Here is a 16,757-nt window from a genome sequence, read left to right as displayed (position 1 = left end):
GGCCGTCTTTAAAATGGAGCTTTTTGGCAACAACAATAAACGCTACATTTGGGGAGGAGTCAACAAGGCCTACGATGAAAGGTACACCATTCCTACTGTGAAACATTTTGGGGATGTGTGAGCTACAAAGGCGCAGGAAATTTGGTCAAAATTGATGGCAAGATGAATGCAGTATGTTATCAAAAGATACTAGAGGAACATTTACATTATTCAGCCAGGAAGCTGCGCATGGGACGTACTTGGACATTCCAACATGACAATAAACCAAAATACAAGGCCAAGCCGACTTGTCTTTGGCTATAGCAGAATAAAGTGAAGGTTCTGGAGTGGCCATCTTTGTCTCGTGACCTCAATACCATTGAGCCACTCTGGGGAGATCTCAAACATGCAGTTCATGCAAGACAGCCCAAGAATTTACAGGAACTGGAGGCTTTTTTGCCAAGAGGAATGGGCAGCTTTACCATCTGAGAAGATAAAGAGCCTCATCCACAAATACCACAAAATACTTCAAGCTGTCATTGATGTTAAAGGGGGCAATACATGATATTAAGAACTGGAGTATGTAAACTTTTGATCAGGGTTATTTGGGTAGTGTCTGTCGATATTATGATTTAAAAAGAGTAAACACAGTTAATTGATAATAAATGGCTTCAGCCAAACACTAACCATGTGTGAAAGAGAAGTTTTTGTGTTATCATTCATATTCTCTGAAAAATGGCCAAGAAATCAAATTCTGTCAGGGTATGTAAACTTATGAGCAGAACTGTACTTATTTTGGGTATTTTTACCAAAGATATGTAGCAGTATAGATTTTGGACAAAATTTATGAAGAAAATTTACTATTTTGCAAAACTTTATAACCTAAACGAAGAAAAATGCATTTTTTTTACAAAATTTTCGCTCTTTTTTAATTTATAGCACAAAAAATTAAAAACACAGTGTTGATCAAATACCACCAAAAAAAGCTGTATTTGTGTGAAAAAAAGGACAAACATTTCATATGGGTACAATGTTGCATGACTGAGTAATTGTTATTCAAAGTGTGAGAGCACTGAAAGCTGAAAATTGGTCTGGTTAAGAAGGGGGTTCAAGTGCCCAGTAGGCAAGTGGTTAAAGCAGAACTTCAGTAATTTTTTTCGTCTTTTGATCTCTTAAATCTTCTGCCCTTGTTGTTTTAAGTTTGGATAGTAAAACATTTTTTTTCTGCCAGTAAATACCTTATACAGCCCACTTCCTGTTTTTGGATGATAAAAAGCCTAAGCTTATGACATCATGCACAGCTCTCCCTCTCACTCTCGTGAGAGTTTGCCAGGAAGGGAAGAGGGATGAGGCATAAGAGGGCCAATGAGAGCTGCAGAGCTGGAGGTGTGCCTCTGTGTGTCTGTGTAAATCCAGGAAGTGAACAGGCAGCAGCTTCAGCTGCCCACAGTTAAAATGGTTGCAGCTAGACTCAATGGAGGGAGATTTCTGCAGCATATTTGGCAAGTACAGAACCACAGTATATATAAAATAATATGCAAAGTGGTTGGAGGGAAGCTTCAGAATGTGAGCAGACTGCAGTTCCTCTTTAAACTATGTTTTTAAAAGTGTTAAAAATGTCTCTAAATGCACTAAGGCAAACTAAAAGAATCCCTATCTTTTGAAGAGTGCTACTATAGTATAACCCTCTGAACATACCTGTCGAGGTGACAGTGAAAGTTATTTTAAAATCATAGTTGTCATTGCTGTTGTTGTGAAGGATTGATAGGCCCAAAAGCTATCTGGTGGCAATTTAAAAAGAGTTAATTGCTTAGTTATCTTAACCCAGTGACAATCACTCTGTTGGCACTTAGATTGTGGTCCCACGAGCTGGAAAATTTATGTGCAGGGTAAGGCTGACAGTGTCATTGTTGCGTAAGTGACAGCACGGTGTGAGGTTGACCAGCCTTTTGTCACAAATTGGTGAGAAGGGCAGTGGTCTGGCACCATGTGTCATCACAAGGACAACTAGAGAGGGCCCTGACAGACAGCAATAAAAACTTGATAGGTGTTCTACTCCATCTCCACTCTATCCTAAACTAAAAAAAAAAAAAAAAAAAAAAAGAAGTATCGCCTAGTTGTACTTTAATGGTTATACTGTTCCTCTTTTCTGGAAAAGTGAAGACAAATTAGAGAGATCACTCTGAGATAAGATGTTGAAAAATATGAAGCAAGAAGATTTGGGCAACAAATAATTTGAAAGATTAACCATCTCACCTCACACAAGATAGGCAACCCAATCCCAAATGTCTCAATGGTTATCATTGAGTGGTAACAGGGTGTTAAAAGTGCAAATTCTTGAGTAGGAGAGGTTCAATTTCCATTAGGTTTTATAGTAACACCTTCCAGTGAGTTTTCAATATTCTCACCAATACTTACACCAATCCATCCCATTACTGGCCACAATAAAAAGTGACTTTCCATATTTAGAAAAGGATGCTTTCATTCCATTGTTCTTTTGACTGTTCTCCGATTCTTTTTTTATCACGTGTATAGAGAGATCAAGGCTCACATCAAAGTAAAAGATGCCAGGTGAAAACAATAAGTACTTATTGTTTCCATAATTTGTGAGGTCGTTTAGACAACCTTATACTTGGTCTATGACTAAGCAATTTAGTATCTCCAGGACCAGGAGTATAATAAATTATGTAGGATATTTAAATGACTAGACTAATCAGTGTCTCCAGAATAATACATGTAGGATATTTATGACATCTCCCTTTGATTATTAAATATAGAATGTTTCAAGATAAATGGTGTGACATTCAATGTGCTTGATGCTATATACCAATTCTTTGTTATATATTTAAAGGTTAAGGGCTCTTTCACACGGGCTGTCCGATCAGGTCCGCCTGTCAGGGTTGAATGGAGGGTCAGATCAGGTCCGCCTGAAAAACTATGGTGCGGCGGATGTCAGCAGACACATGTTTGCTGACATCTGCCGTTATCCAATCTGATCCTGTCCACAAAATCCAGACAGCTGGAGGTCCTATTTTCCATCCGTCTGGCGGAGTAGATCAGATATGATCCGATGAAAATTGACAGGCAGTTAGTTTTCATCCGATCTCCCTATAGAGGAGAGCGAGACTGGGTCTGTCTCTCAGTAAGCAGAGACGGACCTGTCATCCGCCTGCTCAGCAGGGATTAGCGGAGCGATCCCCCGCTGAGAAATCGGATCCCACAAAACAGAGGCGGCCGTGTGAAAGGGGCCTAACTCCACATCTGTGTAAAAAAAATAGCAAAATAATGTAGCAAATACAATAGCTACAGCTTCCAAGTTTTATTGTCAAAGCTTAAAAGAACAAGGTAACGTTAGAAGCTAATTGGTTACTATGCACAGCTACACCAGATTCTGTGTGCACTAGTTTTAGTAAATCTCTCCCTTAAGGTTATTAAAAATTACCTTTCCTTTTTAATTTCTAGCCGCTGCAATTTTCTGTAAAATGAAACATAATATGGCAACCTGGAGACATTCTGTACACAGTTGGTGATTGACTCACTGATTTTTTCAGAAGTCTGCACTAAGATACAAGGCAGATTTTAGGCATCCTCTGCAATGAAACTTTAATTTTGGTGAGATACTCCTAAAGGGTTAATTACATCTAAAGGGATACAGACTCTGCAACTTTCTTCATTAGAACACCACAAGTGCATCAGCTTATTAATAATGAAAAGGTCACTCCTACTCCGATTCACTCTGTACAAAACAAACTGCTATTTCTTCAGAGCAGAAACAGGTAGGAGTGTGCAGCAAAGTTTCTTAAAATCCTTGCAATGTACATTGATCACCCAGAAGGGATTGTTTTTTTGTTTAAATTTTAAGTCAGTGCATTAAAAAATAGATTTTTTTTAAGATTTGGTAGCTGCTGGGGAGTGAAACTACCTACAAGGGAGGAACTAAAACCATGAACTTTTCAAGGGTCGAAGTCCCCAAAGGATATAAAACCTACAGGGTGGCTCAGCCAGACTTACTTTACCAATAACTGAAATATAATTTTTGGGTGCACTGACTCTTTAGCATGTCAGAAATTGGATGACCTCAACCAGAAGGAAAAAAACCCTTTTACTATGATGTCATAGCTGCTTGCTCTAGTCTGATCTTTGAAATCTTAGCCTGTATTCACCATGATGCAATGGAAGAGTCGGCACAATTGTAAATTTTATCAAGAAGTAAGGTCCTATATTGTATTTAATCTTCATTTAAAAAAAAAAAAAAAAAGTATATAAAAAGTATACAGTTGCTTTATATAGCTACTTCAAAGGCTAACATATTTAAAGCAGTGTCTTGGTTTTCCAATAGACTGAAGTTCTGTAAAATGGATGGATACTCATATCATATGATGTATATTTTCATTAGAGGTGGCTCATTTACTTTTTTCTATCTACTAGAACATATTGAGAGCCCCAAAATATGTAGCATTCTAATATGCAAATATTAAGTCTGCAATTGGCCCCACCAGCTACTGGTCTCTGTTAGTCATATTGATGGACCAATGGAGAGCCAGGGAGGCTGTATGGGGTGGTGTTGTGTCCCTTCTTATGAATTAAGTTTTATATTTACATTATAGTGCACCCCAATTTTGGAGTTCTTGTGGTACATATGAAGAATACACCAGTATTTAGTTTTGGTAAACACGTTTTGTCTTTTTCTTCAAAAGTGAAGACAGATTAGCAGGGATTCCAATCCATTCTGGGAGATAAGATGTTTCATACCTGAAAAATCTGAAGTAAGGAGAATTTGGTAACAAAAAATTTGAAACATGAACTGTTTCACCTCCCACAAGATAGGCAACCCAAATCCCAAAAGTTCCAATAGTTATTATTGAGTGGTTACAGTCTGTTAATAGTGCAAAATCTCGAGTAGGAGAGGTTTCATTTCCATCTCCAGCTAAATAAACATCTCCCAATGAGTTATTAATATTCTCTTTACACCAATCCATCCCATTACTGGTCACAATAAAAAGTGGGTTTTCATACTTATTTCTGAAGTAATCCATGGCTTTTTGCAAATATCCCTTGTCTGCTACAACTCCTTTCCATTTCTTGGGCATAATTTCTACATAGTCCCCTCTACGGACATGGACACCAACAAATGTAACATTTTCCCTGTCTCCTTTGACATTAGAAAGATAGGCATTGGCTTCTTCTTTAACAAAGTCATGGAAAGTAAACTCCTGATGTATCTCCTCCCAAATATGGCGATGAAAGGTCCATGAACAAGGCACTCCAACCAGTTTAACATACTGACCTGAAATGTTCTTGTACTCTGGACACATCCAGTTCTTGATCGGATACTCTCTCCATTTGATACGATTATGTACTTCTTGGGCAATCATAGGCAAGTTAATCTTGAATAACTTGGACAAGGTTTCATGCATTCTAGGAACGATATAAGCTGGATGTCCATTTAGTTTGGCAAGGTAGTAAAGAGTTGCATATTGCCCAATCTGATTGCCAAGTCGACCCACTGGTTTCACAGTCCAAATTCGGCTTGAGGGCTTGCTGGAGAGTTTTGAAAACTGATTTTTAACTAGGTTTATGTCAGGTATTACAACTTTAGTGCTTTGACTGCCTACAGTACAGAACAATGATGAAGATCTACTACTGATCTTGAAGGAATAGTGCCAATAAGACACATACATAATGATGAGTATGAAAGAGAACACAATCTTTGCCCAAACTGACAGTTGCTTCATCTTCTTATTTCAAGTTCCAGTACTGTAAATAAAAGGAAAATTTGGGAAATTAAGTTTGATTTACCTAAAGTTGAGAAATATCACAAAAACCCTTTAGAAAGTATTTACAAGTGATGCATTTACACCAGCTAAATACCTCACCTCTTGTTAGAACCAACCTATTTTACAGAGACCAACACTAACATTTTAACATAAAGTTCACTAAAACTACTGAATCAATAAAAATCCAATTTCAACAAACTAGAGAAAAGTGTCATAGACTGTTTATCTCCTGGTTTAGACAAAAAATTCTGGTTTTATAGCTAAAGGCTGGTCTAAAATTCTCGAACATGTTAGGTTAGGGTATGACTAAAACAAAATAACTGTCCATCTGTCCATCCCTAACTCATTACTTCCTCACCCCCTTTCCTGCTTTCTGTTTTATTTGTTTCCTGATCCTTCTTTCCCTTGTTTCTTATATTCTCTGTCGTACAATTTAGTTTTGTTGCTCTATATTGTTAATCAATTTTTCCATTACTTTGCTGTACTTTAGATTGAATTAAAGTTAAAGTTTCTAATACAATTATTAATTTTTCTTACAACATATTTTGAGAATATTTATAATGCACCTGGAGCAGCCTTTTTCAAACAGGGTGACCAGGCACCCTGGAGTGTCTTCATGTTTATTTAAGGGTACCTTAGAAAAATGCCTAAAAATTGCCCAGTTAGTTACACAAAGCCACAGGTTTTCATTGTGCACCATTACAACCTTCACATGTCGACGTCCTAACAACTGCTGGAGTCATTGGTTGATAAGGAGGATGTTGGATGCCTGTGCAGTATCCTTTTTTGCCCCTCTCCATCAGCACTGGGGGTCACATAAGCAGGGTAAGGGAAAGAAACTGAGGGAGAAGAGAAACATTGGAATACTAGTCAGTATCAGTGTGCAAAGGTGTATTTGCTTTGGAAGAATAAATCACCTCCTAAGTTGGGTGTCCTATGTGCGTGGACTTTGCTGCGTTATTTAAAACGATTAGTTTTATTTTTTGATATCTTAGAATGGGGTGCCTCGAGATGCATAATTTGACTGAAGAAAGGTTGAAAAACACTGACCTGGAGGACATTATGCCATGAATGTTTGATGAAGGTCACATTCACTGCTCCTTAAATATACTTGAATGTATTAAACTAGCATAGTTAACCTTTTAAACCTTGTTTTGATGTTTTTATTATTTATCTCACATATCCAATAGATCTATTTACATTTATTAACACTTTCACTGCTACCCCTGTAAAATATGCAAAATTTACTCTCTTCTGTCTCCAAAAAACTACAGCTAAAAAAACCTTACTGTCAGGACTTTTTGTCTTTAGTGTTTATTATAAACAGGGTTTCAAAAGCTCCAAAATCTAGTAATAAATTGATTTTTGAAAAAAATAGAGGTATAGAAAATACATTTATTGGAGGTATATTTTTTATGCAAAATACATTGTCTGTTGGTTATGTTTTATTGATCTAGTGTATACAACTGCAGAAAGCAAAGCTGGGAAATCTGACAGGGCTAGCAGTAAAAGCCTCAATAAAATGTAAATGAGTGTATAAGGTTTATGAGATAAACAATAAAAACAAAAAAGCAATAAAAAGTTACCTATACTGGTTTAAAAAATTGGATTGTAATTATAAAGTGGTGAATGTGATATTTATCCAGGTACCTCCAGGTACAGTTTTAAATGACAATGATCATGTTTCCAGGAGTGGTTAATTTAATATATACATTTATGTACAAAATAGGAACAAGTGATGCTCATTATCAAGTTGCAAACATAAAGTGAGAGAAAATGCACCAGGGGCTGCTTAATAAAGCAGTGAATGCGATATTCACCAAATACTGCCAAATGTTTGGTGAATGTCCCATTCACTGTCTCAAACGTAGTTTACTTAACTGCACTGTATAAAAAATATCTTAAGTAAACACCTCTGTCAGCAGTAGTCACTGGTGCTTATCTCTATATCATACCATGCACAAAAATAACACATACCTACCTTAGTCCAGATAATCTTGGGTAGTGCCTTCTTTACACCTTGAACACTACTGAACTGCTATCACACAGCCTCTCAGTAAGATCTCTGCAAGGACATTGCCTACTATGACATTGCTTTGTTTGAACTGTTTATCATTTGGACTATCCTAGTGGTGACAGCAGCTTGTAGCTTCCTCAATTGTTTTTATTCATTTAAAGGGTTGTAAATTGAGAAGGTTTTTTATCTTAATGCAGTAAGATAAAAAGCCTTCTGTGTGCAACAGCCCCCTCCCAGCCCCCCTAATACTTACCAGAGCCCCATCTAGATCCAGCGATGTCCATGAGTGCCTTGGCCATCCAAGACTCTCCCTCCTGATTGGCTGAGACACAATCAAATTCAGCCAATCAGGAGAGAGAGAGGCTCCATGTCTGAATGGATACACGGAGCTGTAGCTTGGCTCGGGTACCCCCATAGCAAGCTGCTTGCTGTGGGGGCACTCAACAGGAAGGAGGGGCCAGGAGCTCCAGCTAGGTACCCGAGAAGAGGAGGTTCCGGGCTGCTCTGTGCAAAACCATTGCACAGGGTAGGTAAGTATAACATGTTTGCTATTTTAATAGAAAAAAAACTGAGACTTTACTATCAACTTTTGTTCATATTTCCTATAGAGGACCTTTTTTTTTTAAAATGGTGTTTATTTAAGATTTTTGATTTTGTAACATACAAAGCAAAAGAAATCAATTGCCATCTAAACCAGGGAGATGGCATTAACTTCTGGTTATGCAGAGCCCAACAATAGTAAGGAGCACAATAATTCGGAATACGTGTATATACGTTGGGGCTTTGACAGTGGTGGCTGGTGATCAAAATTGTTGGGGGGGCATGAACAAACTTAAACATTCTGAAAAATACTTAAAAAAAAATCAATTGCAGCCTCACTGTGCCCGGCAAATGCAGCCACTGTGCCCGGCAAATGCAGCCACTGTGCCCGGCAAATGCAGCCACTGTGCCCGGCAAATGCAGCCACTGTGCCCGGCAAATGCAGCCACTCTGCCCGGCATATGCAGCCACTTGTGCCCATCATGTGCAGCCACCGTGCCCATCATGTGCAGCCACCGTGCCCATCATGTGCAGCCACCATGCCCAGCATATGCAGCCACTGTGCCCAGCATATGCAGCCACTGTGCCTACCAAATACAGTCACTGTGCTCATCATAAGCAGCCACTGTGCCCATCATATACCGCTTCTGTGCCCATCAAATGCAGCCATTGGTGCCCGTCAAATGCAGCCACTGGTGCCTAGTATATGCAGCCTCTTATGCCCAGTATATGCAGCCACTTGTGCCCACTATATGCAGCCACTTGTGCCCAAATGCAGCCACTTGTGCCCATCATATGCAGTGACTTGTGCCCACCAAATACAGCCACTGCGCCCACCAAATCTGTGCCCATCATATGCAGCCACTTGTGCCCAGTATATGCAGCCACTTGTGCCCAGTATATGCAGCCACTTGGGCCCATCATATGCAGCCACTTGTGCCAGTAACATTCAGCCACTTGTGCCCAGCAAATGCAGCCACTTGTGCCCAGCATATGCAGCCACTTGTGCCCAGCATATGCAGCCACTTGTGCCCAAATACAATCACTGTGCCCATCATGTGCAGCTGTGCCCATCATATGCAGCCACTGTGCCCACCAAATACAGCCACTGTGCCCACCAAATACAGTCACTGTGCCCACCATGTGCAGCCACTGTGCCCACCATGTGCCCATCAATTCAGTGTCCATGAGGCTCCAATCTCTGCCTGTCTGAAATTGTGCAAGCCTGGCTGCTGCCTTGGTGGAGAAGGAACGATGGTAATCATAAAACAAAAAGCAGCCACTTGTGCCCAGCATGTGCAGCCACTTGTGCCCAGCATGCGCAGCCACTTGTGCCCACCAAATGCAGCCACTCGTGCCCACCAAATGCAGCCACTGTGCCCATCACATGCAGCCACTGTGTCTACCAAATACAGCCACTGTGCCCAGCATATGAAGCCACTGTGCCCACCAAATACAACCACTGTGCCCAGCATATGCAACCACTGTGCCCAGCATATGCAGCCACTGTGCCCATCAAGTGCAGCCACTGTGCCCATCATGTGCAGCCACCGTGCCCAGCACATGCAGCCACTGTGCCCAGCCCATGCAGCCACTGTGCCCAGCACATGCAGCCACTGTGCCCACCAAATACAGTCACTGTGCCATCATATACAGTGACTGTGCCCAGCATATGCAGCCACTGTGCCCATCAAATGCAGCAACTTGCACCCATCATATGCAGCCATTTGTGCCCCATCAAATGCAGCCACATGTGTCAAGTATATGCAGCCAGATGTGCCCTGTATATGCAGTCACTTGTGCCCATCAAATGCATATTTCCTATAGAGGACCTTTTAATTTTAAAATGGTTGTCACGGAACGTCCCACACTCCGCTTGAGTGCTTCAGTCAGTATACCGCTTCCTAAGTTCTGGAACACAAGTCCAATGGATCTGGCTATAGGAACCTCCAAGAACTAGACAACACCAGTCTTGGAGTACATCAGGACTAACTTTATTTAGAATGAAAATTACAAGACTTTATATGCCGTTGGAACCTCCTCTAACAATACAACTGTAACCTAATTAACATGAGCTAATTATCTAATCCTTTATACAGCCTAGGTGACTGAGACATGATCTTTCGCCCAGACTTGTGGGCACCGAGCTTCACACAGTAATATAAACACAATAGCTGGAGCTAATTACAATTAACAATACAAACAAAACCTAACTAACCTAATTAACATGAGCTCCAATAGGAGTCGTCCCGTCTCCTACATTGTATAGAGGACAATGTGATCAGCTCATTCAATTAACAGGTTGCGTTCAGAATCAACCAAACCAATAATAGTCTCTACATACATCCTGGGAGATATTGTGGACAAATATTACTGTCCCATTTTAAGTAGTCCAAGATATATTTTCTCCCTCACCCTGTGCCAGGATGGCACAGGGTGACTTAGACATAAGATGTATTCTGAGTTCCACGGGCCCTCCCGTTACATCTCTCCCCTTTCGGCAGGAGACTAACACAGGAGGAGACCCCAGACGGGTTGACTCCGAAGTTAGTAAGTAGTTCCAGTCCTCTACTGCCTGTACCCACACAGTACCCCAAACAAATTGTTCCAAACAGAGTATTACTCACCCAGCCAACCTCTGCCTCTCTCAGAGAACATATCTGCCACTGGGGAGAGGCCTGGACTGGCTCTTCTCCCGGGAATCCTTTCTGCCGCTGGAGAGAAGACAGGGTGTCTGGGCTCACTCTGTCATGCTGTTGGGGATCTGGGCCGACTGCCCTGCATCCCTGGGGTATACAGGTGGAGACTGAAGTCCCATCCACCTTCATAGGAAATCCATCCTCTGTTAGTTGAGGGCAGAGTCCAGCAGCCCTCGGCCCTGTTGCCAGCCCTTCTGCTGGAAACCCCACACCATCTGTTCCGGCTAACTGTTGGAGAGGGAGGCCGACTGCCCCGCCTCCCTGGAACTCTGTAGTTGTTGCCGGTGCTGGGCAGAGGTTGGTAACACTCTGCCCTGTTGCCAGCACTTCTGCTGGGGACTCCGCATCCCCCGCTCCGGCTAACCGTTGGGGCAGGAGGCTGGCTTCCTCCACTCTCAAACTGTGTAGCTGCCATTGGGGAGGTGAGCCGGCTGCTTCCTTTTCTATTCCCTCATCTGGCTGCTGGGACAACATGTCGAAGGTACTGTCTCCCAGGTACACGGATCTTTGCTGGTGAGGAAAGCCTGCTTCCTCCACCCTGGCCAACTGTTGGGGAGGGACAACACACACCTCCTCTCCCTTCTCCCCCTGTATCTGCTGCTGGGAAGTGATTGCCATCTTCTCACCCTGAGCCTCCACAATTGCTGCAGGTATGGGGCAGAGGTCTTGGACCCTCTGTCCAGTTGCCAGCACTTCTGCTGGGGGTTTGCCAGGTGGTTCCTCCTCTACAGAAATGTCTATTAAATCCCCAGTCTCTGGAATTGGTAAAAGTGTGGGACAGAGGTCTTGGACCCTCTGTTCAGTTACCAGATCTTCAGCTGGAGAAGTTTGTTTTAACTCCATAGATGCTGCTGGCAGAAAATCAAATGTCCCTGTCAGTGCTGTGGGAGAAAGGCCGACTACCTCTTCTCTCAAGAAGGCCGAAGCCACTGTTGGTGCTGGGCAGAACACAGTGAACTTTGGCCCTGATAGCAGCTCTTCTGCTGGAGGCTCATCAGGTTGTTCTTCCTCAGCAGAAAAGTCTATCAAATCCCATGTCTCTGAAACTAATGTCTGGGGATAGAGGTTCACCATCTCCTGTCCATGGAACCCAGAAGATGCTATCATTTCTGGGCAGAGGTTAGCAGAGCTCTGCCCTGTTGTCAGCACTTCAGGTTTGGGGACGGCAATCTCTGGATTTTCCACTGCCGATTCTCTGGCATGCTGCTGAACTTGTTCTAGCAGTTTCCTGTATGCCCTTTCCAGATGCTGTTCCTTCCTTAGCAAATGGTCCAGATCAGGTTTGAGCTCTGAGACCCCTGCAAGACCGAGCATAGACTCTCTATATTCTCTCAGGTCCTCAAGGTCAGGTTCCCCTTCATTGCCAAACATAAAAAGATCTGTAAGGCTCTCCCACAGCAATCCAGGGCCGCCAAAGTCATATCCCTCCGGAGAGCATTCTGTTGTCTCCCCTAAATATCCCTCCTCTGCGTGCCATTGCAGAGCCCGATAACGATTGTCCAGCTCTATCTCCTGCTGGACCAACCTGTCCAACTCAGTCACCCATTGCTCCTGGGGCTGCTCTCCAAGGAATGCCATCCGCAATGCCCGTTGGTCACTGGCCCGTTGCTCTTGGGTTGGAAAGCACTTGCCCTGTTTTATACCAGCGAGACGGAGGGCTGCAATCCAGAGCTCCACCCGAATTTGCTGCCTAAGCTCCAGGTATTCATCCTCAGACACAGTCCTGGTGTATGTTGAAAGGATGATCCGCAGCAGCCCCGGGAATTCTGATGCCAGGTCCATATCTCCGTTGGGGTGACTGAAGTCTGCTATCCTGATCTTGGATCCAGGTGGAGGTTTAGATTTCCCAGACTGCAGGAAGCTATCCCACCGCTGCCACCAATGTCACGGAACGTCCCACACTCCGCTTGAGTGCTTCCGTCAGTATACCGCTTCCTAAGTTCTGGAACACAAGTCCAATGGATCTGGCTATAGGAACCCCCAAGAACTAGACAACACCAGTCTTGGAGTACATCAGGACTAACTTTATTTAGAATGAAAATTACAAGACTTTATATGCCGTTGGAACCTCCTCTAACAATACAACTGTAACCTAATTAACATGAGCTAATTATCTAATCCTTTATACAGCCTAGGTGACTGAGACATGACCTTTCGCCCAGACTTGTGGGCACCGAGCTTCACACAGTAATATAAACACAATAGCTGGAGCTAATTACAATTAACAATACAAACAAAACCTAACTAACCTAATTAACATGAGCTCCAATAGGAGTCGTCCCGTCTCCTACATTGTATAGAGGACAATGTGATCAGCTCATTCAATTAACAGGTTGCGTTCAGAATCAACCAAACCAATAATAGTCTCTACATACATCCTGGGAGATATTGTGGACAAATATTACTGTCCCATTTTAAGTAGTCCAAGATATATTTTCTCCCTCACCCTGTGCCAGGATGGCACAGGGTGACTTAGACATAAGATGTATTCTGAGTTCCACGGGCCCTCCCGTTACATCTCTCCCCTTTCGGCAGGAGACTAACACAGGAGGAGACCCCAGACGGGTTGACTCCGAAGTTAGTAAGTAGTTCCAGTCCTCTACTGCCTGTACCCACACAGTACCCCAAACAAATTGTTCCAAACAGAGTATTACTCACCCAGCCAACCTCTGCCTCTCTCAGAGAACATATCTGCCACTGGGGAGAGGCCTGGACTGGCTCTTCTCCCGGGAATCCTTTCTGCCGCTGGAGAGAAGACAGGGTGTCTGGGCTCACTCTGTCATGCTGTTGGGGATCTGGGCCGACTGCCCTGCATCCCTGGGGTATACAGGTGGAGACTGAAGTCCCATCCACCTTCATAGGAAATCCATCCTCTGTTAGTTGAGGGCAGAGTCCAGCAGCCCTCGGCCCTGTTGCCAGCCCTTCTGCTGGAAACCCCACACCATCTGTTCCGGCTAACTGTTGGAGAGGGAGGCCAACTGCCCCGCCTCCCTGGAACTCTGTAGTTGTTGCCGGTGCTGGGCAGAGGTTGGTAACACTCTGCCCTGTTGCCAGCACTTCTGCTGGGGACTCCGCATCCCCCGCTCCGGCTAACCGTTGGGGCAGGAGGCTGGCTTCCTCCACTCTCAAACTGTGTAGCTGCCATTGGGGAGGTGAGCCGGCTGCTTCCTTTTCTATTCCCTCATCTGGCTGCTGGGACAACATGTCGAAGGTACTGTCTCCCAGGTACACGGATCTTTGCTGGTGAGGAAAGCCTGCTTCCTCCACCCTGGCCAACTGTTGGGGAGGGACAACACACACCTCCTCTCCCTTCTCCCCCTGTATCTGCTGCTGGGAAGTGATTGCCATCTTCTCACCCTGAGCCTCCACAATTGCTGCAGGTATGGGGCAGAGGTCTTGGACCCTCTGTCCAGTTGCCAGCACTTCTGCTGGGGGTTTGCCAGGTGGTTCCTCCTCTACAGAAATGTCTATTAAATCCCCAGTCTCTGGAATTGGTAAAAGTGTGGGACAGAGGTCTTGGACCCTCTGTTCAGTTACCAGATCTTCAGCTGGAGAAGTTTGTTTTAACTCCATAGATGCTGCTGGCAGAAAATCAAATGTCCCTGTCAGTGCTGTGGGAGAAAGGCCGACTACCTCTTCTCTCAAGAAGGCCGAAGCCACTGTTGGTGCTGGGCAGAACACAGTGAACTTTGGCCCTGATAGCAGCTCTTCTGCTGGAGGCTCATCAGGTTGTTCTTCCTCAGCAGAAAAGTCTATCAAATCCCATGTCTCTGAAACTAATGTCTGGGGATAGAGGTTCACCATCTCCTGTCCATGGAACCCAGAAGATGCTATCATTTCTGGGCAGAGGTTAGCAGAGCTCTGCCCTGTTGTCAGCACTTCAGGTTTGGGGACGGCAATCTCTGGATTTTCCACTGCCGATTCTCTGGCATGCTGCTGAACTTGTTCTAGCAGTTTCCTGTATGCCCTTTCCAGATGCTGTTCCTTCCTTAGCAAATGGTCCAGATCAGGTTTGAGCTCTGAGACCCCTGCAAGACCGAGCATAGACTCTCTATATTCTCTCAGGTCCTCAAGGTCAGGTTCCCCTTCATTGCCAAACATAAAAAGATCTGTAAGGCTCTCCCACAGCAATCCAGGGCCGCCAAAGTCATATCCCTCCGGAGAGCATTCTGTTGTCTCCCCTAAATATCCCTCCTCTGCGTGCCATTGCAGAGCCCGATAACGATTGTCCAGCTCTATCTCCTGCTGGACCAACCTGTCCAACTCAGTCACCCATTGCTCCTGGGGCTGCTCTCCAAGGAATGCCATCCGCAATGCCCGTTGGTCACTGGCCCGTTGCTCTTGGGTTGGAAAGCACTTGCCCTGTTTTATACCAGCGAGACGGAGGGCTGCAATCCAGAGCTCCACCCGAATTTGCTGCCTAAGCTCCAGGTATTCATCCTCAGACACAGTCCTGGTGTATGTTGAAAGGATGATCCGCAGCAGCCCCGGGAATTCTGATGCCAGGTCCATATCTCCGTTGGGGTGACTGAAGTCTGCTATCCTGATCTTGGATCCAGGTGGAGGTTTAGATTTCCCAGACTGCAGGAAGCTATCCCACCGCTGCCACCAATGTCACGGAACGTCCCACACTCCGCTTGAGTGCTTCCGTCAGTATACCGCTTCCTAAGTTCTGGAACACAAGTCCAATGGATCTGGCTATAGGAACCCCCAAGAACTAGACAACACCAGTCTTGGAGTACATCAGGACTAACTTTATTTAGAATGAAAATTACAAGACTTTATATGCCGTTGGAACCTCCTCTAACAATACAACTGTAACCTAATTAACATGAGCTAATTATCTAATCCTTTATACAGCCTAGGTGACTGAGACATGACCTTTCGCCCAGACTTGTGGGCACCGAGCTTCACACAGTAATATAAACACAATAGCTGGAGCTAATTACAATTAACAATACAAACAAAACCTAACTAACCTAATTAACATGAGCTCCAATAGGAGTCGTCCCGTCTCCTACATTGTATAGAGGACAATGTGATCAGCTCATTCAATTAACAGGTTGCGTTCAGAATCAACCAAACCAATAATAGTCTCTACATACATCCTGGGAGATATTGTGGACAAATATTACTGTCCCATTTTAAGTAGTCCAAGATATATTTTCTCCCTCACCCTGTGCCAGGATGGCACAGGGTGACTTAGACATAAGATGTATTCTGAGTTCCACGGCCCTCCCGTTACAATGGTGTTTAAGATTTTTGATTTTGTAACATACAAAGCAAAAGAAATCAATTGCCATCTAAACCAGGGAGATGGCATTAACGTCAGCTATGCAGAGCCCAACAATAGTAAGGAGCACAATAATACAGAATATGTGTATATACGTTGGGGCTTTGACAGTGGTGGCTGGTGCCCACCAAATACAGCCACTGTGCCCACCAAATACAGTCACTGTGCCCACCAAAGACAGCCACTGTGCCCACCAAAGACAGCCACTGTGCCCACCAAAGACAGCCACTGTGCCCATCATGTGCAGCCACTGTGCCCAAAGACAGCCACTGTGCCCATCATGTGCAGCCACTGTGCCCACCAAATACAGCCACTGTGCCCACCAAATACAGCCACTGTGCCCACCAAATACAGCCACTGTGCCCATCATATGCCCATCAATTCAGTGTCCATGAGGCTCCAATCTCTGCCTGTCTGAAATTGTGGAAGCCTGGCTGCTGCCTTGGTGGAGA

The 16,757-nt window shown here is 44.0% G+C and overlaps 1 protein-coding gene across 1 annotated transcript in view; it reads right to left on the bottom strand.

Annotated features, from left to right (window-relative positions):
* Window positions 1–3,973: 3,973 nt before the first annotated feature.
* Window positions 3,974–16,757, bottom strand: part of LOC141110706 (galactoside alpha-(1,2)-fucosyltransferase 2-like) — a 49,815-nt gene continuing 37,031 nt past the window's right edge. The window contains exon 2 of the mRNA XM_073602231.1: window positions 3,974–5,736. Coding sequence (XP_073458332.1) covers window positions 4,638–5,714 — 1,077 coding nt within the window. The 5' untranslated portion in view covers window positions 5,715–5,736 and the 3' untranslated portion in view covers window positions 3,974–4,637. The remainder of the gene's footprint in view (window positions 5,737–16,757) is intronic.

The sequence above is a fragment of the Aquarana catesbeiana genome, linkage group LG10, assembly GCF_042186555.1.
Source record: "Aquarana catesbeiana isolate 2022-GZ linkage group LG10, ASM4218655v1, whole genome shotgun sequence".
Classification (NCBI taxonomy): Eukaryota; Metazoa; Chordata; class Amphibia; order Anura; family Ranidae; genus Aquarana; species Aquarana catesbeiana.
The sequence above is the reverse complement of the archived record's forward strand: the minus strand, read 5'-3'. Positions and strand labels throughout refer to the sequence as shown.